This window comes from Rhipicephalus sanguineus, chromosome 4 (genome assembly GCF_013339695.2).
Source record: "Rhipicephalus sanguineus isolate Rsan-2018 chromosome 4, BIME_Rsan_1.4, whole genome shotgun sequence".
Classification (NCBI taxonomy): Eukaryota; Metazoa; Arthropoda; class Arachnida; order Ixodida; family Ixodidae; genus Rhipicephalus; species Rhipicephalus sanguineus.
In genome coordinates, this window is record NC_051179.1 from 5,223,476 (window position 1) to 5,247,234 (window position 23,759).

Consider the following 23,759-nt stretch of genomic DNA (forward strand, 5'->3'; position numbering starts at 1 on the left):
TTACACATTGTCGTGAAGGCTGAGTTCGACAAGCTTGAAGTGGAGGGCGTGATCAGACGCATGACAAAGCCTACACCGTGGTGTGCCGGTATGGTCGTTGTACCGAAGGCATCCGGTTCATACCGCACCTGCGTCGACCTTACCAACTTGAACCAGGCGGAGTTGCGGGCATAGGTCGGCAAAAAAATTGGAGCTCACTCAGACTCAGACTCACCAAAATATTCCTCAACCAGACTCACTCGAACTCAGACTCACTAAAGTTTTCCTCTACCGGACTCACTCAGACTCAATCACCAATACATTAATCAGCCGGACTCACTCAGACTCATAGCTTCACATGAGTCTGAGTGAGCCTGAGTGAGTCGAGTCATGAGTCCGCTGGCGTAAAACTAGCTTTTTCGATCATGTTGTCAATCCACTTTAACAGCAATATCACTTATAATAGGTGCTCTACTATATGCCATTTGACCTTGTACTTTTAAGTACGAGTTACCATCATATAAATCATATATCATCATTGTCATATATCAATTCAGTAGGACATGTTTATGAAATGCGCGATTCACACGAGATATTTTTATCGAGAACCTCCCAAGAAACAATTTGCGGGGCAAGGTCATGGTACCCCTCCTCCTAATTCCCGCCTCTGATCGATAAATACTGAAGTGGCGCATCAATGCTAGTGTACTGAGATATGTGTGAATAGACTTGAGTAGGGATGGGCGAATAGTGAATTTGAGGTTCGAAGCGAATCCGAAGCGAATAGTGATTTGGGAACCATCGTTAAACGCGCAACACCACACAACACAAGAAAAGACCAGACGAGCACAGGCGCAAACTAACAACTGATTTATTGAAGGCAGATCTCCAGGCATATATACCAACAGGCTGCGCAGGCGCAACGTCACAACAATCCTCGGAAAACATCAAAAATATCGCGAAAGAAAATCAATTTCAGCTTTGTAAAGCGCAATGGAAGTGTCGCTGACACACGCCTCACCTGCTTTCCTGATTAGAAACGCTTCTAACGTTTCACGAGCCGTTTTTTGTCTGCTTCTACCTACAATTTTTGCGCATCGGAAACGTGGTTCACAATTCGGGCATGTCATGCAATGGTCGACAAGATGGCTTCGCTCTTTGTTAATTAGATTTCTTGCGTGTTCCCTGAGCCGGTCATTGAGGCAGCGCCCCGTCTGGCCGATATATACTTTGCCGCAGGTCAGGGGAATCTCGTACACGACGTTGCTGGCACACTGAACGAAACGTCGTTCATGGTTCTTTTTGCAGCCTCCCTTTTCCTCCGCACAGGTGGTGCGACGGCTCAGCTGAGCGAGCTTCTGGGGGGCCGAGAAAGCCAACGGCACGTTGAACCGGCTAGCCACTTTTTTCAGGCTATGTGTGACCTTATGCATGTACGGCACCACTTCTGGCCTCTGGGCGCCCACCAGGGGCTTCGCGGCATCTGAGTAGCAACGGTGCTTCAACTTCTTAAGCAGCGTCTCAGCAACAGACAAGACGACCGACCCAGGGAAGCCGGCTGAAAAGAGCCTCCCCAATTGAAGGTTAAAACTATCCTGCACCTTGTGAATGCACGACTTCCGAAGTGCTGAATCTAAACAGAGAGTAGCGATGCCTCTCTTTACCGTTTTTGAGTGAGCTGAATTGTACGGAAGGAGCTCTTTTTGTGCACGCGGAGAGTACGCCCAGCAATATGGTTCCCATGTCTGAACACCAACTAGCCCAACAGTCAACTCTCTTAAAGAATAGTGATTTGGTCGAATAATTTCAAATCGAATAGTTCGAATAGTATTTACCGCATATTATTAAAAAAAAATGAGCATTTTTGTCATGACCCTTGCACAATATTTTTAAAGATTGGAACTAGGCATGAGTGAATGTCACTTTTTTGGTTTGAAATGAAGTGGAAGCAGCCTTGAATAGTATCAAGATTTGAATAGGGTGCAAGTTATAAGCGGTGCAACTTTTCATGGCCAAGCATGGCCCTTGCCCCATTAAATCCCACATATCATCATCAGAAGCGGTGCAAGACGTTACAATTTAAAAATTACTATACTTAGCGCACATGAGCCCATATAAAACGCTCTTAAACTTTAAAAAATATGTAACTTTAACCTTGAAGTGTGGCTTCATGGCAGTTCAGATTTCCCCTGGATGGGTCGTTTCACGGCACAGCAACCAGACACTGCAGTGAAACCATCTTTACAGGGGGTTATGTGCGGTCAAATGTATACATATATTCGATCATTTCGAATACTTCGAAATTTCGAATAATCTAAATTCGTATCGAAGCGAATTCGAATACTGTAAGATTCGTTCGAATATTCGAAATGCCCGAATATTCGCCCATTCCTAGACTTGAGTATTAGCGTCAGCCGATATAAGGCTGTAATGCTCAGGTGTTCTTGAAGCTTGACGCGACATCCAGTTTCCATCAAGTAAAGCTGACAGAAGAATCTGAAGAATTAACAACATTCATCACGCCGTTCGGACGTTACTGTCACCGTCGGCTGCCATTCGGGATAACGTCCGCCCCCGAATACTTTCAGTGCCCAATGAGCTACATTCTTGAGGTTCAAGACGACGTCGTAAACATGATTGATGACATTTTGGTTTTGGGCCGTGACCGTGCAGAACATGACAGCCGGCTGCAATCAGTGCTAAGCCGAATGAGAAACGCTGGGCTGACTCTGAACAAGTCAAAATGTCAATTTGGTGTCACAAGCGTCAAGTTCCTCGGCGTAGTCATCTGTGGCAGCGGTACAGTAGAACCTCGTTGATACGTTCCCGCTTAGTACGATTTTCCGGCTCCTACGGTCGAAATCGCGAAAATTAAAAATAACCCAATACAGCTGTGTGTAATACGTTCCGGTTAATACGTTCCCGGAAAATATGATTATTCGGCAGCAACGTTCAGCACCGCGGAAAACTGCGGTCGTATGATACGTTTTGTAATCTGAAACTCCCATTCAGGTGCGCAAAAAGGGCCCTCTCGTGTACTTGTGAAGCGCGAAGTGGCAGACAGGCGACGGCAGCTTCTCCGCAGTGCCTCCCCCCCCCCCCTCCGCGCTTTCTCTGCTTTGCACAATTGTCCCCTCCGCGTCTCTTCCGAACTGCTCGATCGCCGCTCTCTGTCAACCACACACCGACCCGAAGGCAGGGGGCGACGCTGGCCGTCAAAATCTTCAAACGGCTTGAGGCGGAAACGCACATGCCGCCGCTGCATCGCCACCGCTGCACAACACGCCGCAACCCGTAACTATAGCAACGCCGCCATTGTGCCCAGTGAATATGGCTGATAATTTCCCCCACACTTTTCTCCCAGAGCGCATTCGTTTTTGGGTTGCTGCGCCCGGCGCAATTCCAGTTGGCGTATTTCTCTGGCTGGGCAATTCTGCCTACCAGCGGGTCGTCAGAAGCTGCCAGAAAAGGCTTGTTCTGGAAGATGTCTGGAAAGTTTTTGGTTATCACACGCCAAAACGAGACCTTCTATGCTGAGGCATATCACATTAGAAAATATGAAGGTGAATGCGTGAGCCAGCCTTCGGTGGCCTTGCATGAAAAAGAATTCGCGCTTTTGGATAAGGGTTAATCTTTTAATAGTTATCAATCTACCTTAGTTTTATCGGACACGCCACCGAATTGTGTCACGTTACTGACGTCTGCTTGATAAAAGTTTTTACCTCTGTGTATATATGTACGTGTGTGTTGTGAGCAATAAAACCAGTTGGTAGTCAGCGCTCATGTCGTCCATCTTTGCTTTCCGTTCCTCGCTTTTAAACCTTTCCTTCAGCACTACCGCGCTTGCGCTGCAAACCCTTTCAATATGCAACAGAGCAAAGGTACGGCCAGATGGAAAAGGAGGGCTTGGCAGTTGCATGGAATGTCAAGTGGTTTGACGAGTATGTCCGGGGCTTACACTTCACCATCGAGACTGATCCCTTACTGCTCAGGTCCTTGCTTGGTTCCATAGACATCGATGCTTTCCCACCAGGATCCAAAGGATTTGGCTAAAACTCATGAGGTACCAATACAGGGTATTGTACGTTCCGGGGATGCTGCTGGCAATGGCTGATACACTTTCAGGAGTCCCCATCACATCAGCATCCCAAGTGGAAGAAAACCAAGTGGAGTTGTACGTCAGTGATGTCGTCGGCAACATCGAGGAAGGTGCACCAGTCAGCCTTAATGTGGTTCGTCAGCACCAGTTGATGGATGGCGAGTACGTTGCCTTCGCGAAGTACTGCAGACAAGGTTGGCCTCAAAAAAACAGAGTTCCTTCGAACCTCTCGAAGTATTGGAAGTACCAAGGGGAGCTGACAGTGCGCAATGGACTGCTCCTTAAAGGAGGGCGTCTCATGATTCCAGAGGCTCTGCAGAGGGACGTGTTGGATTCACTTCACGAGGGCCATCAGGGTGTGAACCGATGCGAGGCACGTGCTCGTGACGCTGTGTGGTGGCTTCATATAGGCAAACATATCGTATCTATGGTGGAATTGTGTGAACACTGTGCAACTACCAGGGTCCAGCGTGCTGAGCCTTTGCTGCCAACACCTTCAATGGAGTACCCATGGCAACAAGTGGGTGCAGATTTGTTCCACATGGAGGGACAAAATTTTCTGCTGCTTGTGGACTCGTGGATTCAGGGTATCCAGAGGTCATCATGCTATGCAACACGTCTAGCCAGGCGGTGATATTAGCCATCAAGAGTGTCATCGCTCAATTTGGCATACCGGAACTGCTTCAAAGTGACAATGGCCCCCGGTTCTCATCACACGAGTTTGCCAGTTTTGCCCAGAACTATGGGTTTAGTCACATCACTAGCAGTCCTGGTTACCTCAGTCAAATGGTGTGGTGGAACTGGCTGTTAACCCTTTACTGCACATTGCTGCATTTGTGCAGCATACCGAAAAATGGCCATTAAAACAAAATGAAAGCTTGTTTGAAGCCGCCTGTACACGTCGCATTTCAGCATCACTGCTTTGAAAAAGGCAACGTGTTGTGTTGCCATCACTGCTCATCCCATGCAACTATTCCGAAACATCCATTCCAGACGTTGCACGCACCAGCGTGCAGTGATACAGGTAGAGACTTTTGCCAATTATAAGTGCATTGCCTAATGCAATAAAGCACGGGAAAATTTCCTATGCTCTGCTGTACAGCCTCCTGATTGCATAGGTTCCAAAAAACGTTGTTTAGTAACAGTTTGTTCCTGGTGACGGAATGTTGCTTTGTTGCAAAAATGCAACGTGTGCATGGGGTTCGTCCTCCTCAGAAATGGAAATGGGCCCTAAATGCTTCTATGGCAGAGCAATTCCTTCTGATAGTGAAGACAGCGACCTTCCGGGACTGACGACAACAGCGAGTGTAAATTCATTTCGATTCAACATGTGTGCAGCATGTTTTTAGGTCATATGCCCAAATTTTATTTGGACATATTTTGGACTGTATTTTGTGCTTTTGTATGTGTAAATTTTGTGCGCGCATGTTTTTATACTTGTATAAGTATATTTTCTGTGCGTCTGTTCTCGGATCCTGCAAAAGTATTGCTCGTGTATTTGCACTACTTTTTTATTTTCTTTGTTTTTTTGTATTTAGAAAAATGTTCTCCCCCTTATGTAATGCCCCTAAGGGGCCCTTAAGGGTCAAATAAATGATGATGATGATGATTTTCTCATAGCAGTTAGGTGTATTCGCGCGCTACCGTGTAGCGTTCCGGGTGTACCCTTATGCCTTTGTTTCTACGTTCTAAATTGTGGGCCGTGCTGCTAAAGCACTGTGCGTTGTGCTGGTGTTTTCTTGCATGTTCCACTCTGCATGCCCTCAGTTCCGAGCGTCCCCACCTCTCGTGCCCTCGTGATCCTCTTCCGCTTCGTTCATTGACCGAGCCCAGAACGTGTAATAAAAGTAGTGTAATAAAATTACACAGGATTTCTTAAGACTGCGGCTGCGTTTAGCTCTATTTTGCCACAAATTTTATTCGCTTTGTTGCCATCTCTTTCCTCCGCCCCGAGGTCCTCTGCGCCATAATTCAATGGGCTCGACACATCACCAGAATCATCTTGGGGACTCCGGACTAGGAATTCCTCCCATGCTCCTCGCTCAATTCCAATATTAATGATAAAAATGTTTTCCTTTCTCCTTCAAATGTTCAAACTGATGTGGAAAGGCGCTGCAAGTTTCCTGGCTGTACATAAATCTCCATGATGTACTGTTAGAAGTACGGAAACAAGCCTTGTTCAACAGGCACGAGCAATTGATTTCTTTTGTACCACACAACAACATGAGTGCACCCACTCATTGTCATGTGCAAATAAATACAGTCAACTGCCGATTTTTCCGACGCCCGATCTTCCGGACATGCTCGAAAATTCGGACGCTTTCGTGGCACCGTCACCAGCCCCATAGATGTCAATGTATAAGAACGTCTGAAATTTTGGACGCTGAAACTCTTCGGCGCCCGATTTTTCAGACTTTCTGGCCCAAGTCGCAGGTCTGAAAGGCATTAATTGAAGCCCCGCCTCTGCTGCGTCTATTCTCTCGTAGGTTCAAGCCAGCGTTTTCGCGAGTCGATCTGTTTCCGACAGTAGCGGAGGCCGAAAGTCAGCTTTGCGGCAATGCTGAAGTGTTATGGGTTGAAGCAGACCAGAAATTCAAAGGGGCGTTATCACGGCGCCGTGCGGTGATGTCTTTACGGATAAGCAGCGGAAATGCACGAAGGCGTGATGGTGGCAGGTGGCAAACGCGGCAGTACGGCTTAATCACTGACAACCCTTACGATAAGCATCTTCAGTTAACTGCACGGCAGTGCATGTGGCCTAGTGCAGTTGCATGCGTACTGCGCGTATTTAATAGGCGAGAACCAAAACGCGTCACGCCGCCTTTCATACTGCGTCTTTGCGCGAGACCGCTAAGTGTGCCGCACAGATGCGTTGCCTTCACGAACGAAACCGGCTCGCCATTGCCGTGCCTGTGTGCGGTCAGGAACGGAGTGGGCATCACGAACGCTTTCATGACAAATGCGTGCGTACGGTACAGCAACACTACAGTGACGGCGTCAGCTTAGTTGACGATGTGCTGCACACAAATGCTGCGTATCGGCGGAGATTCGGCGATGTACGTGCACATCGTTTACGTGCGCACACACTCATCGAGGAAAGCCGGACGAGTTGTCCCCTCTTTCGCCACAGTCTGTGTTCCGCGTCATCGCTTTGAAACGCTCCGTGCGAGAGAGCCCGTAATCTATTCCGCGCTTTGCTGGTGTCAGTGGCGCTCATAACGATATGCAAATTTGCATGTGGCAGTTGCCACGTGGTTAAGCGGGGTTCGCGGCAGATACCAAATGTGTTTGCAAGAGCCTGTGCACGCACCAAAATGCCTGATAAGTGTACTGGGAGGCATTAAAGCTATTTTGGACGGGGCTCTGGCGATTTGACCGTTTGAGTGGAATAAAAAGCATGAATTCGTTTTTTCGGACTGCCCAATTTTTCGGACGATTTCGCGGTCCCTAGGGAGTCCGAAAAATCGGATGTTGACTGTTTATGAGTTTGCATCGCATTTAGTATATTTCCCTTCAACTTGTTCTTTACTTACTCGTTGTTGCAAATTTGCAATATACCCTTTTTCTGCTTATAAAAACTGTAAAAATCCACCAAATTTATTTTCGATTGTAGTACTGCTATTCTTATGCTTCCGTGCTACTCTACGAATAATATTATGACAAAACGAAAAATTGTGCAGTAAAGGGTTAAGACTGTAAAGGATCTCTTTCGCAAGAGCAATGACCGCTTCCTGGCATTGCTGGTGTATCATGACACACTAGGTGTCACTGGGTACAGCCCGTCCCAACTGCTCATGGGGCGACGGTTACGAACACGCATACCCAGGGACCAGGACAAGCTGGCACCGGACATAACACAACCAGAGGTCTTCTACCAAAAGGACGCCGCCGCCAAGAAGAGGCAAACTCAGGACTTCAACCGTCAGCACGGGGCGAGAGTGCTTCTCTTCAGGAGACGAAGTATGGTTAACTGATGCAGAGTGCCGTGTCTAAGTTCTTAGCAGTGCCCAGCGTCCATAATCGTACATAGTAGAAAGTCCCAGCAGAGTTATAAAACGAAACCGATGGCATCTGGCACCTCTTTCCCCGGATTTCAGTGGGTCATCCCCAGTCTCGCTTCCGAGCCCAGGGCCAAGCCAGGGGCACAGGGTCAGCCCGGAGCAACCAGCACTGGTCCAACACGATTCGAGTACCAGTGCAGACCCTGGCAGCATCCCCCACATGGTTACCAGGTCCGGGAGGCGTGTGGTCCCACCCAAAAGAATGAATTTGTAGATCTCAGAAAAGGAGATGTAGTGTTCTTGCATTTCAGTGTTATATTAATCCCAGGTGGCAACACTGACGCTAACACTAGTAACCCACTAACAGAGGGTGCCACTAAGTGATTCCAGATGTATATGTAGTGGTTTAATAAACACTGCCGGGCACTTTGTTGCTGGCCCAGCCGAACGTCGCATCATTCTTCCGTTGCTCTCAACACTTGTAACTACTGAGAATCTCAGGCACCATAAAATTGTTCTAAAACGAGGCTGATGTCAATAATTCAATGATGTTGAGGTTTCTAATAGCCAAAAGAAGTTTACTTTACATATTTAGAACTCGGCTAGGAAGCTAAAAGAGGATCCTTCATTGTTCACACGTCTCTCGTCTCTGTTGCCGAGTCCGTCTCTCTTGCGCCATCCGGTTCAGCAAGGGGCAGTACAAACCTGGTCATAATCCCTTTCACAGAAACATGACGCAGGCGTCCCAATCACCCCACCTCACCCATGGGAAAGCAGCTATCGGCCAGAGGCACCGCAATGATTCGAAGGAAAGGAATTATCGTTAACACACCGTAACAAACAAGTGCACTGGGCATGGTCCCAAAAGATTTCAGCCAATCATGGCCTGGCAGAGTAGAATGTGATAGCGAGCCCTTGGTAGCAATTTAGTATACGGCCAACAGAGGCCTTTTTGCCTCACACTGCACATTTTTTGGAGCGAAGCCCTACTGACAAAAAGGACACAATTATGGATAAGAAAGAGACCCACTTGGGCACACTGTCCGTGAGAAAGGAGCGAGGAAGCACGGCAGGCTTTTTGCAGCTGCTGCTGCTGCTGCTGCTGCTGCTGTTGTCCAGTGGAGCAGGCACGGCTGCTGCTGTGGTGGCTGTCCCCCGGCCATGTGCACTCTCCACTGTTGCTGGCAGCTCCCCAGAGTACTTGATGTTGGTGTACTCCCGGCCCAACATGATGCTCTTCTGCAACAGGCATTCAAAAACAAACTATGCATGCACAGAATACTGTAACACTAGTATAGGTGTGTTTACCAATGATGATGATGCACTGGTTGAGTCACTAGCTGTGGAATGAATTTCTCAGGTTGCACAATGTTCCCTTTGTCTTGGCTGGCAAAGGAGATTCTCTGAGTGTCTACACATGCTTGCGGGTGAGTACCGGAGGGTTGTGACCTCACAGTGCAGTACCCACCCTTCCTGCCTGAGGGAGCTCCAACTGCAAGTCTACTTTAGACAGTTGTGCTGTATTGATGTGCCCCATTGATTATGCATAGATAATTCTACCCACGCTACAGGGGTTGAGTACCAAAGGCAAGGCTAAGTGGCAGCAGTTTTACGAGCAGCTGTCAATTGCTGTCAATTGGATTCCTTCTTTCTGCTTGATGATTGGACCACCTTTGCTCGCAACTATGGTAAAAAAACAAGTTTTCTTTTACGTAAACTGTGCACACTGACAGAGCCACATTGCAGTCCAAGGTCTGGTGTCGGTCACTAGACCATTCTCCATCAATGTGCAAAGCACACTTCAGCCAGAGATCTCTGAAAGCCAGGTGCAGTAGCAATGAATGGTCTGTGGGTCAACATATGTATCGGTGCAGACACCAGGCCTCGCACCATGAAACCTTTTGTAGGCTTGTTTAAGCGCTGGAACCTCGAGCTCTCGTTACACTCAGACAAAGCACAAAGCCCATGCAAAAGACCTCAACAAGACGAGAGAATCTGTAAGGCATTAGGATGCAAATGAACACCGTAAGTCCCTGCAACTGCTGCATTCAAACAACAATCACCATGCTACAGGTTCCTGCAGCCCAAGCCCATAGCCAGGAATTTTTTTTCGGGGGGGGGGGGGGCACTTGCTGAAAACCTTGACTTTTCGAGAAAAATACTTATTTTTATTATTTATTTTTGGTAAAAACACCTACTTCACCAAAATTTTTTTTGGGGGGGGGGGGGGGGAGGGGCTAGGGCCCCCCCTGGCTACGGGTCTCCTGCAGCCACAACACAGGGAAAGCCCTCTGTGGACAAAGCGCACAGCTAGATGAGAACACTGTTAAGTGCATGCCAATGCCTTTTTTACTACCAATACAACAGCGTAGCATACGCAGGAGAGCAGAAGACACATGACGGATCAAATTATTTTACTCAGAGAGATGACCTAATTCAAGTTGCACCTGAAGTATTGCAAAGAGAGCTCGCTGTCAGCAATGACAAAAAGAAAAACTTTTACTAGGCACCGCCCTCTTCCAGTGGCACATGCCAAGTTTTCCCATAGCAGTGATGGATGGTGGCACTGTTTATCAGAATAAAAACATTTTTAGTGACATCATTTTAGACAGTACGCACACAGAATATGTTGGACAAAACGGGCAAGTTACAATTACTTGTAATAAATTTTTTTTTTTTAATATCTGGGGTTTAACGTCCCAAAACCAAGATATGATTATGAGAGACGCCGTAGTGGAGGGCTCCGGAAATTTCGACCACCTGGGGTTCTTTAACGTGCACCTAAATCTAAGTACACGGGCCTCAAACATTTTCGCCTCCATCGAAAATGCAACCACCGCGGCACAATTACTTGTAAACATAATTTTTGTTTGTTACACAATCAGAAAGAACTTAAGGATCACCCAGCATGCCATGGAACACAAAATGATGGGTGAAACTCTAAGAGATAGGAAGACAGCCGAATGGATCAGACAAGGGTATCCTAGTAGATATCAAGGGAAAGAAATGGAGCTGAGCAGGCTATGTCACAAGGAGGACACATACCCAGCAATGAGAAGCGTGGCTAAAAAGGCTAGGTAGAGCAACAGAAATTAAGAAATTTCCGAGCATGAGATGGAATGGGTTCGAGATCATTGAGAGATCCCGCAGTAGATGATGAAACATCATATTGAAACTAAACATGTGTGTGAAATTTGAGCGTGAATCAGCAAGGCACTCAGTGTACACATCCCAGTCAAGTGTTTTGATGCACGTGGTCCACCCCAGTGTCTGTGGACTACTTTGCCACACAGGAGACCTTATTTATTCGTTCAAGTGCTGCACCAACCAGCCTGGACTGCCAACACCATCTGAAGTACTGCACTGACTGTCACGATCTGCCCCGGGATCGCCGACGAGGGTGGAGGCCGAGGCACCCACACTGAGGAAGGACGACCCAACAGCATGACGGTGGTTACAGCTACTGACCGAGAGCTGCACTTGTCGGTGTTTATTATGGTGCCGTGACCAATGTTGCCTGCTGAACCTGGCAGGCGAATGAAGCTATGCTAGAAAGGGCGCCACATGCTCATAACACCCCTTACCCCCAGTTACTGAACACACACACACAAAAAAGCAAAGCACAAGTCCCAGCCAGGTCGACGGTGGCTTGTCCAGGCGAATAGCGATCTGGTGCCCTTCGACGTCGAGTGCTCTGCCTGGGCACAGGTGTTACTGGGCTGAGTGTGGCAGCGCCAGGTGCTGCCTGAGCTATACTCGTTCCGTCCTGAGGGTCTGCAGTGGCTAGCAGTGATGATAATGAACTTGGCATTGGTCCAACAGGTGGCGCAAAACTGGCGACCCCAGTCACCTGCAAGGTGGTCAGCATCTCGTTGGCAGCAACTGGTGTTGCCGTTGATCTTGACGGTGCAGGCCGGGTCCTATGGCCTGCACTGGAGCACTCACATGGTCAGCATGCCGGTGCCACATGGTTCCATCCTGCATACGTATGAGCAGTGACAGGGAGCTTGCAGGTGAGACCACTTGCCCGGCAGACCAAGGTGGGCCAGAACGAAAGTTCCTGGCGAAGACTGGCGTTCCCGCCTCTGGCAACGGCCCAGGATGGCACTCTTGATCAGCGGCCAGCTTCTGCTTTAGCTGCTTTGAGCAGAGCTGTGGACCGTAGGAGGTCTGGATGCGAAATGACTGACGGTGTCTGCACCATCCGCCCAGCAGAAGCTCACAGGGGGCACGGCCGGTGACATCATGGGGTGTGGTCTGGTACTGGAATAGTATGCGGGCGACCTGCGTATGGAAGTCCCCAGCCTGGCTCTTCTCAAGTTTGTCCTTAAGGCTCTGCACAACCGGCTCGGCTGCACCGTTTGAAGCAGGGTGGCACGGCGGAACCATCTTTCGGCGGATTCAGTTCTTCGTCAGCCAGGCCAGATACGTGCTGGCGAAAGCAGGCCCCTTGTTGGAGACTATGATGTCCGGCAACCCCTGGGTGAAGACCTGCCACAGCGCTGCAATGGTCGTGCCTGCTGACGAAGTGGTGACAGGTAGAACCTCCACCCACTTTGAAAAAGCGTCTACCACCACCAGGAAGTACTGGCCTTTGAAGGGGTTTTCTTGATGCAGCGCTAAAAGACAGAGACTAAGAAAGAACATTCACACAGGACGAACGCTTAATCTCTGTCTTTTAGCACTGCATCAAGAATGCATTTGTACCAACAAGCCCAACTTTCTATCCTTTGAAGGGGTCCCCGAAATCTACATGAAGGCGGGATTAGGGCCTCTGTGGGAATGGCCAAGGGGTGAACTCCACCTGACGCGAAGCCCACTGATGTTCCTGGCAGACTTGGCAGCTCAGCACCTTGTGAGCGATGTCCTGGTCCAAGCCAGGCCACCAAACGTGGGGACGAGCCACCATCTTTGTCTTTTCCATGCCAGGATGCCCCGCATAGAGCAACTGCAGGACCCTGGACCGGAGACTCTGTGGGATCACCATCCTGGAACCCCTAAGTAGGCAGCCCTGGTTCAGGCTCAGCACAGCAGCCGTGTGGCTGTACAACTGCTGCACCAACTCCTCCCTTCGGGATACTGTCTTCACCACCTGGGACAGGACTGGGTCCCGACTGGTCGCCTGCGACACCGCAGACCTGGAGAGTACCTCCGGGTACACGTGCTCCAGCATGAACACCTCAGCTGGCTCTGGAACAGCAGCAGGCACCTCCGGCAGGGGCAACCGGCTCAGGGCATCAGCAGGTCCTTTCCCAGGTCTTTCCCGGACGGTAGAGCAACTAGTAGCTGTAGGTCGCAAGATTCAAGGCCCAGTGTACCACTCGAGGTGACGCCTGCACAGGGACCACCTTGACAGGGCCTAGGAGCCCCAGCAATATTTTGTGGTCCGTGACTGCCTCGAACTTTCGGCACCAAAGGTACTGGTGAAAACACTTGACACCAAACATAAGGGCCAGGCGTTCCTTGTCCAGCTGGTTGTAGCGTTGCTCTGCAGCATGAAGATGACGAGAAGCAAACAGCACGGGGCGTTCTTGGCCATCCTTGTCTCAGTGCGCTAGGATGGCCCCTACACCGTATGGTGATGCATCTACAGTAAGGAAGACAGGCTTGGCTGGATCGAAGTGTACCAGCACTTGGGCCTTGGTGATTAGCTCCTTACTGTGCTGGAAGGTCACATCCTGCTCCTTCTTCCATGCCCAATGCCGACCATCTCGATGAAGAGGCTGTAGATGCGCAGACAGGTCCAGCAGGAACCTCTTGTAGAAACTGACAAGACCAAGGTAGCTCTGAAGCTCTTTCTTATTTCGGGACTTCGGCCCCTTCAGAACAGCCTCAACCTTGTGGGGACCGGGGTCAGGCCGGCCTGGGAAATGACGTGTCTCAGGAACACGCACTTTTCCCGCTTGAGCTTGAGACCAGCCCTCCGAAGTCGTGCCAGGACGTGGTCTCTGTCGTCGATACCGGTAACCAGGATGTCGTCCAAGCGCACTGCCACGTGCCTCATGGCCCTGAAGAGGTTGTCCATCTCCTTCTAAAAGATGGCTGGTGCTGAGCCCACGCCAAACGGTAAACGCGTGTACTGAAAGAGCCCCATAGTTGTCGATATCGTGACATAGTTGCGTGAGGCCTCCTGGAGCACCAGCTGCTGGTAATCGTCTTTGAGGTCGAGCTTTGTGAACTTCTGTCCACCAGACAATGCTGACCAAAGATCTTCGATCCGAGGCAGTGGGTACTTTTCGACAGTAGTGACAGGGTTGATGGTAACCTTGAAATCCCCGCAGATCCTGACACTACCATCTCGCTTGGGGACTGGAACGATGGGAGCCGTCCACTCAGAAGTCTTGACTAGCACCAGGATGCCCTCTCGCTGTAACCTTTGCAGCTCCTGGGTGACCGTCCTTCAGGGCGAACGGCAGTGGACAAGGCTTGAAAATACGAGGCCGGACTCCCTCAGGTACTCATGTTGAAACTTTTTTAGCGCGCACGAAAGACGGAGGACACAGAAAGAAGGTACAAAACGAGCGCTGTGTCCTACAAAATGAGCGCTGTGTCCTCCGTCTTTTGTGCGCGCTAAAGAAGTTTCAACGTGAATTCATACCAACTCACCCAGCTCTCAGTTTTACTGCAATCCCTCAGGTACATAGATACCAGCCGTAATGCCGGCAAATAAGCCCACCCCCGGCTGGAACAGAGAGTGAACGTCTGTTAGATTCTGCTTGCTTGAAATACGAGCGCGTAACGTAGACAAGGACTTAATAACACACGGGCAAGCGCTAACTACCGACGTAGACAAGGACTTAATAACACACGTGTGTGAAATCCTTGTCTACGTTACGCGCTCGTATTTCAAGCAAGCAGAATGAATCACCAACTAGCCCAGTCAGCCATTTTGACTGGTCTGTTAGAAAGCTTGGAATGTCTTTCATGACATTCAGGGAAGCTTCCTGGTATTCTGGTAGCCGAACACCCAGTGCATGAATCCAATTTCGGCTGAGCAGCGTCGGTGAGAACCTGGGCTTGACACAGGCTGCTGCTGCTGCTGTCCGCCGTTCGTCCTCCCTGCTTGGCATGCCCGTGCAAGGTGCCCAGATTTTCCGCACGTGAAGCACTGAGAACGGGAGAACTGGCACTATGAGGGTGAGTGGGCGTCACCGCAGCGACTGCAGGTACCGCCCCTTGTCGCCATCTTGGTGACCGCTGCTTCCGTTGACGCAGTTGATGCTGCACGTGCAATTTCGCCGGCGTGCTTCGTAGCCGCGTCCATTGCCAGCGCTGCTTTCACAACCTCGTCCAGCGAGGGGTTGGCAAATTCCAGGAGTCGTGTCTGCATGGCGGGGTTGTTTATGCCACAGACGAAACAGTCCAGGAGCAGTGAGTCCAGCTGGTCCTCGAAGGCGCAGGCACTCGCTAAACCTCATGGCACAGGGACGAACTGCCCGACGCTCTCTCCCTCCAGACGGCTCCAGTTGTTGAAGCGGAACTGCTCCATTAGCATTGACGATGCCGGGCTGAAGTGTGAGCGCAGTGGGGTGAGCAGCTCGCTCAGCGTCTTGGTATGCGGTGTGGCCGGCTTTAGGAGGTTGAGCAGGAGACTGAAGCTTGGGTTCCACAGTTAGCCAGAAAAATGTTCCACTGTTTCTCCTCGGGTGTGTTGTTTGCCCGGAAAAACACGTGAACTTGCTCCTTGTAGATTGGCCAGGCGGACCCATCTCCCTTGAACGGCTCGAGCCTTCAATACAGCAGCATGGTGGCAGGAACGAAGGCGGTGGTTCACTGCTCTCGATGGCATGGGTCGACCCAAGGGCTGTACTTGTCGCCAGTGACATGATCTGCCCTGGGATTGCGGACGAGCGTGGGGGCCGAGGCACCCACGCTTAGGAAGGACAACCCAACAGCATGACGGCGGTCACAGCTACTGACCGAGAGCTACGTTCATCAGTGCTTATTATGGTCTCATGACCAATGTTGCCCGCCGAACCTGGCGGGCGACCGAAGCTATGCTAGAAAGGGCGCCACATGCTCATAACACTGACTGCCTATACTTTCCATGTAAAAACTGAGAATGACGATCATTCAATTTCTATATGCCTCAGTACTACAAATTCATATTCGAATGTCAGCGTATCATTCTTTTGCCGTTTTCACCACAACTCGTCGGTTCATAGCCAGCAACTAATGAGGATGCAGACAAGATTGTTGGCTGAACTTTGGGCCCTTTCGCAAAACGTGTGCAACGTTGTCAGGAATGCTAACATTCAGGACTGTGTCGTTCTCAAGAGAAAACAAGGACCACTGCATTCAAGAGGGTGTGAAGAAGAGCGTTGAGAAGACCGTTGATAGGGACTCCTACAGCCCTCACGACCCTACGACGAGCGTTGTGTCTTACTTCAGGCGCAGCAACTTGTGCCTTCTTCAAGCCGACAAGTGCAGCAGCTTTGTAGTAATGCCGGCAGATTTGTACTACAGGAAGGCTACAGAGGCTGTAAATAAGAACTTTGAAAAGATAAAATCCAGCAAAGCAAGGGTAAAGAGCAAGGCTGCTGCTTTATGCCGAGACTTAGATTTGACAAAACTTGCACGTGGCATTGCTAATTGTAAGAGCAGTGGCCTGTCCATGTTCTTCACAGCCAAAGCCCACAAACCAGAGGTTCCCTTTAGGACAATAGTGAGTGAACGCGGTGCCTGGCAGAATGTTATTAGCCAGTATCTAGTGAAGCACCTTAACTCACTTTGTGTTGCTGACCTGTTTGCAACAGAGAATGCAAAAGATGTCCCCTAGACCTTGCATACCAATCCCTCGATAGGGTACGTGTTCTCTGTTGATGTGGAAGACTTATTTTATTCCATCCCTCACGATAAACTTTTTTCTTGTGTCAGGAACTGCATTGAAGAGAGCGGCACCGCAGCTTTCCAAAATGCGGCAGGCGTGACCGTTGACGCTTTTTTATCTTTGCTTCAGTTTTATCTCAAGGTCACCTTCATCAATTTTAGTGACGCATTTTATATACAAAGACAAGGCTTTTGTATTGGTTCATGTCTCGCCCCTGTCCTTTGCAAAATATTTCTAATTTCTATTGACCCTGCCTTGCACCAGTGATCTTTTAATTCCTTTAAAGCAGAAGTTGCTCGGTTCATATCAGTTCACTGTTGATGATGTTTCGTCAACCTTTGGCCATCACGGGGATGGACTAGTGTTTACTCATGAGCTGCTGTCCGCTAACTGCCTGTAGTTCTTAAATGTGAAGCATTTCTTAGCGAACCCAAGGCACTTTTGAGTGTTTCTATCTACCTATCTATGGGAAAGGAAAAAATAGTCCATCACCCATTTGTAGCACGAAGCCACAAACAAATCCGTATGGATTTTTCTGAAATAAAGCCTCTTTTTCGCTGAAAAATTCATCCTGGTCTGGTGTTCGAACCCGGGACCAACTCCTTTCTGGGGCAGTCACTCTACCAATTGAGCTAACCAAGAAGCTAGCAACTGGTAGCGCGAGGGCAAATTCATCGACAACTCGAAGCTATTGGACACATACTGCTAAATCAGTTCTGCAGAATCCCACATGGTGGCGTTAAGAAAGAGAAAATAGTCAACCACCCGTTTGTAGCACGAAGGCACAAGGAAATCCATACGCATTTCTCAGAAGAAATGGCTTTATTTCTGAGAAATCCCTATGGATTTCCTTGTGGCTTCATGTTAAAAACTGGTGGTTGACTATAGGCCTCCAACGCTCAAGTTTGCGCAGCGCCGTCCGCCGCCCCAGCGGAGAGAGGGGAAAACTCCGGTAGCTCGGACGGGTCGCTCTTGCTTGGTTTTCCCATTGCGCGCGCGGAGAACGTGCTCCCCGGGGCTTTTATCTCGCATTTTTCACGCTATGGGTGCCGTTCCTTCGTCGTACTCTAAAGAAGGCTTCCTGTCATGTTCTACCGTTTCCAATGCAAGCAGTGCAAGGAGCAGAGGTGTCAAGAGTGGATTATGGCAGTTCGCCGCGATGCTTTCACAGTCTTGTCACATTGAAGCAATTTTTGTCGCACACAGTATTACAAACTATTAACGGGGAGAAACGCGATGATCGTGCTCATTTGAAACGGAAGTGCGTTTGTGAACCAAAGCTCCAACAAATATACAGCTGCTGTACGTTCGAGATTGCGCGCTGGCTTTCCGAGTCGACCATTTGTAATGTGACAGCAGCGGAGGATGTGGGCATTTTACACCACAGTTAAAATAACGTACCGTGATTACTAAGTGTTTAATTCAGCTGATTGCGCTACATTTCCCGTCGCGGCTCCCTGTAAACAGAATTAAGCTGCATGTTTGCACTGAGCGTTTATATTGGCCTTGCATGCGACACGCCGTGATTGCTTAGCAGGCTGAAGTGTTGCGCTGCTAAGATCGTGGTCATGGGTTCGATTCACGCATACGGCAGCTGCATTTCGATGGGAGCGAAATGCAGTAACACCGGCGTACTTAGATTTAAGTACGCGTTAAAGAACCCCAGGTGGCCGAAATTAATCCGAATTAATCCACCACGGCGTGCCTCGTATTAGTGTCATGCGTTCGGCACGTAATAAAAAGCCTTGCATGCGCGTGAGCCGCGGGCAATATACAGTTGCCGCTTTGGAAACGAGCTGAAAAAAGAACCAAGGTGGCAATTAAATTTTCGATGGCTTCGCGAATTCAGATGCGCTTATCATTGGGCACAAATCTCGGCATAATCATAGACATGCGCGATCCCAATGGGTATTGTATAGTATCAGGGGCGTAGCCAGAAATTTTTTTCGGGGAGGGGGGGGGGTTTAACCATACTTTATGTATGTTCGTGCATGCGTTTGTATGTGTGCGTGTACATATACGCAAGCAAAATTGAAAATTTTCGGCGAGGGTTTGAACCCCCCTGGCTACGCCCCTGTATAGTATGATGCTGACCAAGCGAGCTGTCGAAACAACCAAAGCGACATTCGAATAAGCGAACACGGTGCGTGATCAGGCGTCAATATTATTCGAAATGAAACACGCCTCTGCAAGAAACATGCATCGTCGAAGTGGGCATGAAATATTTATTTATTTTTTGTTTGCGTATATCATTATGCTGTCGAAGGGAGCTTTAAAAAAATCCAAGGTGACATTAAACTTTCGATCTGACGTTGGTATCATTCGATGCAAATCTCGGCAAAAGTGAAACTCCCACGAAACTGAACACTGCGCATTGCGATGCAGCCAGTGACTCAACAGGGCAGATGTAAATTTGCGCTCTTCACACTGAGCTCATAATAAATTTAAAGCCGCACGACAAACTTGGCATCCAAGCAATTGAAAAGTTATTAACAGAAAACGCAGGCGAAAGCGTGCTGGATGGTTGCTGACAGCTCCGAGTATACACGACTGCCGCAACGAATGTGCGTTTTACCGGTAACATAATTACAGAACTCGGGCAGCCACCTCCCTGCTCATGTCAAAGAAATGTGCCCGTTCAGCATCTGCACGCACGTAGCGCTCGCACAAACAGCATCGCCCTTGACGACCTGCTCGGTCCCGAAAAGGTGGTCGATCAACCGTCCTCCTCTGGTAAGATTCCCACCGTTAAAACGTTTTTTTTTCCATCTCTGGGATCTTTCTAAACCTTCAGAGCAAGCGACATGTGAAGCTGCACGTGCACGGCGAGCAGAGAACAGCGCGTGCAGGGTGCCTGAACGTGCGGAGACAGCGCAGTCAAAAGGCAGGTGCGGGGACAGGAGCGACCGGTTTTTGCAAGAAAGGCGGCGAAACGCGTGCGACGCAGCGCCCCCTGGCCGAGCTTGGGAGGCCTATTTTCCCTTTCGTAAGGCTTCCGTCTCGGTGCTCTCATGATCACCTCCTGGCGTCGAACAAAAGTGGCATGGGAGGGTAAGAGGGTTCGACGAATATGACTGTCTGATCATGACATGAATGACGTAAAAATCCTGTCGCGTACGACATCAAGCTCTTTTCTCCAGACACGTTAGGCACATACCCGTTCACCACTGGCCGCGGTGTATGGGTATGCACCACAGGTGATTGACAGTTTATATCTACCCAGGAACGGCGAGAACAGGCAATGGTAATTTAAATGCGAGAACATTAAGAGAAACCGATATCGGCAGTGTTGACCCGACAAATACAAAGAATAAAAATGAGGATACCAGCCGAAATTGGACCCAAGAATTCTGCGTGGCAGTCAGGTATTCTACCACAGAGCCACGCCAGGTCTATAAACTGCTTTGGAAAAACACCCTATGGAGGTGTAATGTCGGTGCAATACCAATTGTGGTTGTAGTGCTGGCTATCTAATTTTATAACAAAGCAACAAAACACTACGTATGTACTCTTGGATATAGGCATGTCAGGTTAACGTCAATTGTTGTTCCAGTGTTCGCTCCACTTTTACAGCAGTCTGATAAACATTACATTTGCACTCCTACGATTCAGCAAGCTATGTTCAAGCGTTGCTCGACCCCGAAGGAATATCCTACCAAGAGCTACATATGATATTCAGAAGTGCACTTCGTTTCCATAATACAGACATATGTGCTCTAACGCAAGTGCTGACGTTCCATTAGACCATAAGCTACTGTTTAACCGCACAGTTGTTGATGTGCCTGGTAAGCCCACAATGTGCACACAACTACTATGCTGATACAAAAACACATCGATCCACCTCGTAACGCTTGGCCGAAAGCCAAGAAATGCAGAATAGAACTACTTGCTGGCTGCTTCGCTTGAAACCGATTCCAACAAGGCGTGCAATCTGCCAAATTTTTAGACATCAACATCCTGCTGCAGACGGATCATGCCGGCTGGAATTACTTGCCACGTGCAAAGAAGGGATTGTTGCTGTACGGGTCAGCACATTCTAAAACAGTCAAGGGCCTCTCACTGCATTGAGTCTGCTCTCGTAAGGTCGTGTCATCACACAGTAGAGGCAAGTTTTTTTTCGACAAGTGGATCATAACTTCCGTGGCCAAGCTGCTCCTTCGGAAGATGAAGGCTAAGAAAAGGGGCTGAGCTAGTGGAGAGAACCCCAAAGCCTGAGGTCATACTATATATACACCGTGTGTCCCACAACCAGAAAAAAGTGCTAACAGGCACAGGGTATCCGTCTTGTTCTCGGAACCGTGCAAGCTCACCCAACTGTGTCCGTGCATACTATCTGATAGTAGCAAGAAGCGTGGTTACTCAAAAAAACACTCCAAGCCATATGCAAAATGTGCTACAGGTGTAGTATACATGTTTCCGCTATCCTACGACATGGCATACGTCGGCCAGACCGGACGCTGCGTGAACGAGCGGGCGAGGGAACATAAGCTCATTTGCCTGCGCATTGCCATGCACACCAGTGTGGGCCACGTCTGGACAAGATTAGGATTTTTGGCAGAAGCAAAGATACGGCTGCACGAGAATTGTTGGAAGCCTTCTATATCAGGAAACTGGGGGATCCGTGTATCAGTGACATCTATTTCTCTCTTCCCTGCGGAAAGTCATTTTTTAGAAAGTGCGTTGACGGTGATGTGATGCGGGAAGGTATTGTAGTGTTGTTGTATTTTGTTATATTAATCCTAGGTGGTGTCACTTACCCTAACACACTAACAGACGGCGCCACTAAGGGGTTACAGGTGTATATATATGCTATCAATAAACATGGCTGGGCAGTTAGCCGCTGGCCCAGCCGAACGTCATGTCGTCATATTGTTACTCTCAACATGGTGTCAGAAGTGGGATCTGCATCACAGTAAAAATGCCTCTGGGCAAAAAGAACAAGGACAGCAAGCTACCTGCGGTGACCGGAGGGAAAGCCATGGTGGCCATGGCCGCTGGGCCCAACTTGCAACCGCCACCCCATTTCGACTTCGAGAACCCAGCGGCTTGGCAAAGGTGGCGTCAGCAGTTCGACGACTACAGTTTTGCAACGGGTCTTCATGCGGCGGATGATGAAGCTCGCGTCAGAATGCTGCTATACTGCATAGGCACCAGGTCACGGGACATTTTGTGTTCATTGCAAGTACGGGACGAAGACTATTCAAAGTACAGCGTCATCGTTGGCAAGCTGGACGGATACTTCTTACACCCCGCCAACGAACTGTACAAGAGCACACGGTTCCACCGACGTGTTCAACAGGCAGGCGAGACAGCTTAAGCGTTCTCCATGGCACTGGGAAATATGGTGAAACGATGCAATTACTCTGCATGGGACATAGAGGAGCGACTGGTCCGCAACCATTTTATCGTTGGCCTTCGTGACACGAAGTTATCAGATAAGCTCTGCTGCAATCCAAAGCTTACGTTAATTAAATGAAGCGCGAATTTGTGTTCGTCAAGCGAAAGATGCAGAGAAAGAAAGGGCAAATTTTTCAACATGTTCGCCAGTGGTGATAACGCATCACGAATCGATAAATGTGGACGCGGCGAAAGTCATGCAGAACTGCCCACAGCAGCGAGAGACGCACAGCTGCCCCATGGATGCATGTTTCTTCACCTTGTGGATTTTGTGGCCGGTCCTTACATTTGTGCTCAAAATGTCCCGCACGACGAGCAACCTGCAACAAATGTGGAAAGAAGAGCCATTTCGCAGTGGTTTGCCGGGCTAGCAAGCAACTTTTTGTTGTGGAATTGGGTGTTGTCGGTCCGAACAGCGAAGAGCGGGCCAAGTTCGTGGATGTAAAAGTGGACGGAATGCCTCTACGCTTCAAAGTTGACAGCAGCGCCGAGGCCACAGTCGTCCCCAGTACATTTTCTGGAATTCTGCCATATCTTGAGCCGCAGGAAGGGGAACTTTCAGGACCGGCGGGACAACCGCTGGACATCTTGGGAACGTTTACCGCCACTCTGCAATGGAAGAACAAGTCGGCAACGCAACGACGTTACGGCTTCGGTCACAGGTCATGCCACTTCTGGGATTTCCTGCTATCCAAGAGCTGGGTGTGGTCAAGTTCGTGGATCCTGTGGTCAAGGCGCAAGGCAACCAGGCGACATCAGACAAGCTGTTCTGTGGTTTGGGCGAGCTGCAAGAAGAGTACGCTATACGCCTAAAACCAGATGCTGTCCCCTATTCGCTCCTGGTCCCAAGACGTGTGCCCATCCCTTTGCATGGTGTCATGAAGGCGGAGCTTGACAGGCTTGAAGCAGAGGGAGTGATCAGACGTGTGACAAAGCCTACACCGTGGTGCGCCGGTATGGTCATCGTACCGAAGGCATCCGGTTCATACCGCATCTGCGTCGACCTCACCAAGTTGAACCAGGTAGTGTTGCGTGAGCGCCGTATTTTGCCCACTGTAGACCAAGTTTTGGGAGTACTGGGTAATGCTCAGGTGTTCTTGAAGCTTGACGCTAGATCAAGTTTTCATCAAGTAGAACTGGCAGAAGAGTCTGAAGAATTAGCAACATTCACAACGCCGTTCGACATTATTGCTACCGTTGACTGCCATTCGGGATAACGTCTGCCCCCGAATACTTTCAGCGCCAAATGAGTTACATTCCTGAGGGTCAAGACGGCGTTGTAAACATGATCGACGACATATTGGTTTTTTGCCGCGACCGTGCAGAACATGACAGCTGGCTCCAATCAGTGCTGGCTCGACTGAGAAACACCGGGCTGACCCTGAACAAGTCGAAATGTCAATTCGGCGTCACAAGCGTAAAGTTGCTTGGCGTAGTTATCTGCGGCAGCGGT

General features: G+C 49.3%; 1 protein-coding gene across 4 annotated transcripts in view; it reads right to left on the reverse strand.

Annotated features, from left to right (window-relative positions):
- The window catches only part of LOC119389320 (tyrosine-protein phosphatase non-receptor type 11), a 344,133-nt gene that overhangs the window by 80,950 nt on the left and 239,424 nt on the right, over window positions 1-23,759 (reverse strand). For all 4 annotated transcript variants that reach the window (XM_037656526.2, XM_037656524.2, XM_037656522.2 and 1 more), the window contains one exon: window positions 9,110-9,318. In XM_037656526.2, coding sequence (XP_037512454.1) covers window positions 9,110-9,318 — 209 coding nt within the window. The remainder of the gene's footprint in view (window positions 1-9,109; window positions 9,319-23,759) is intronic.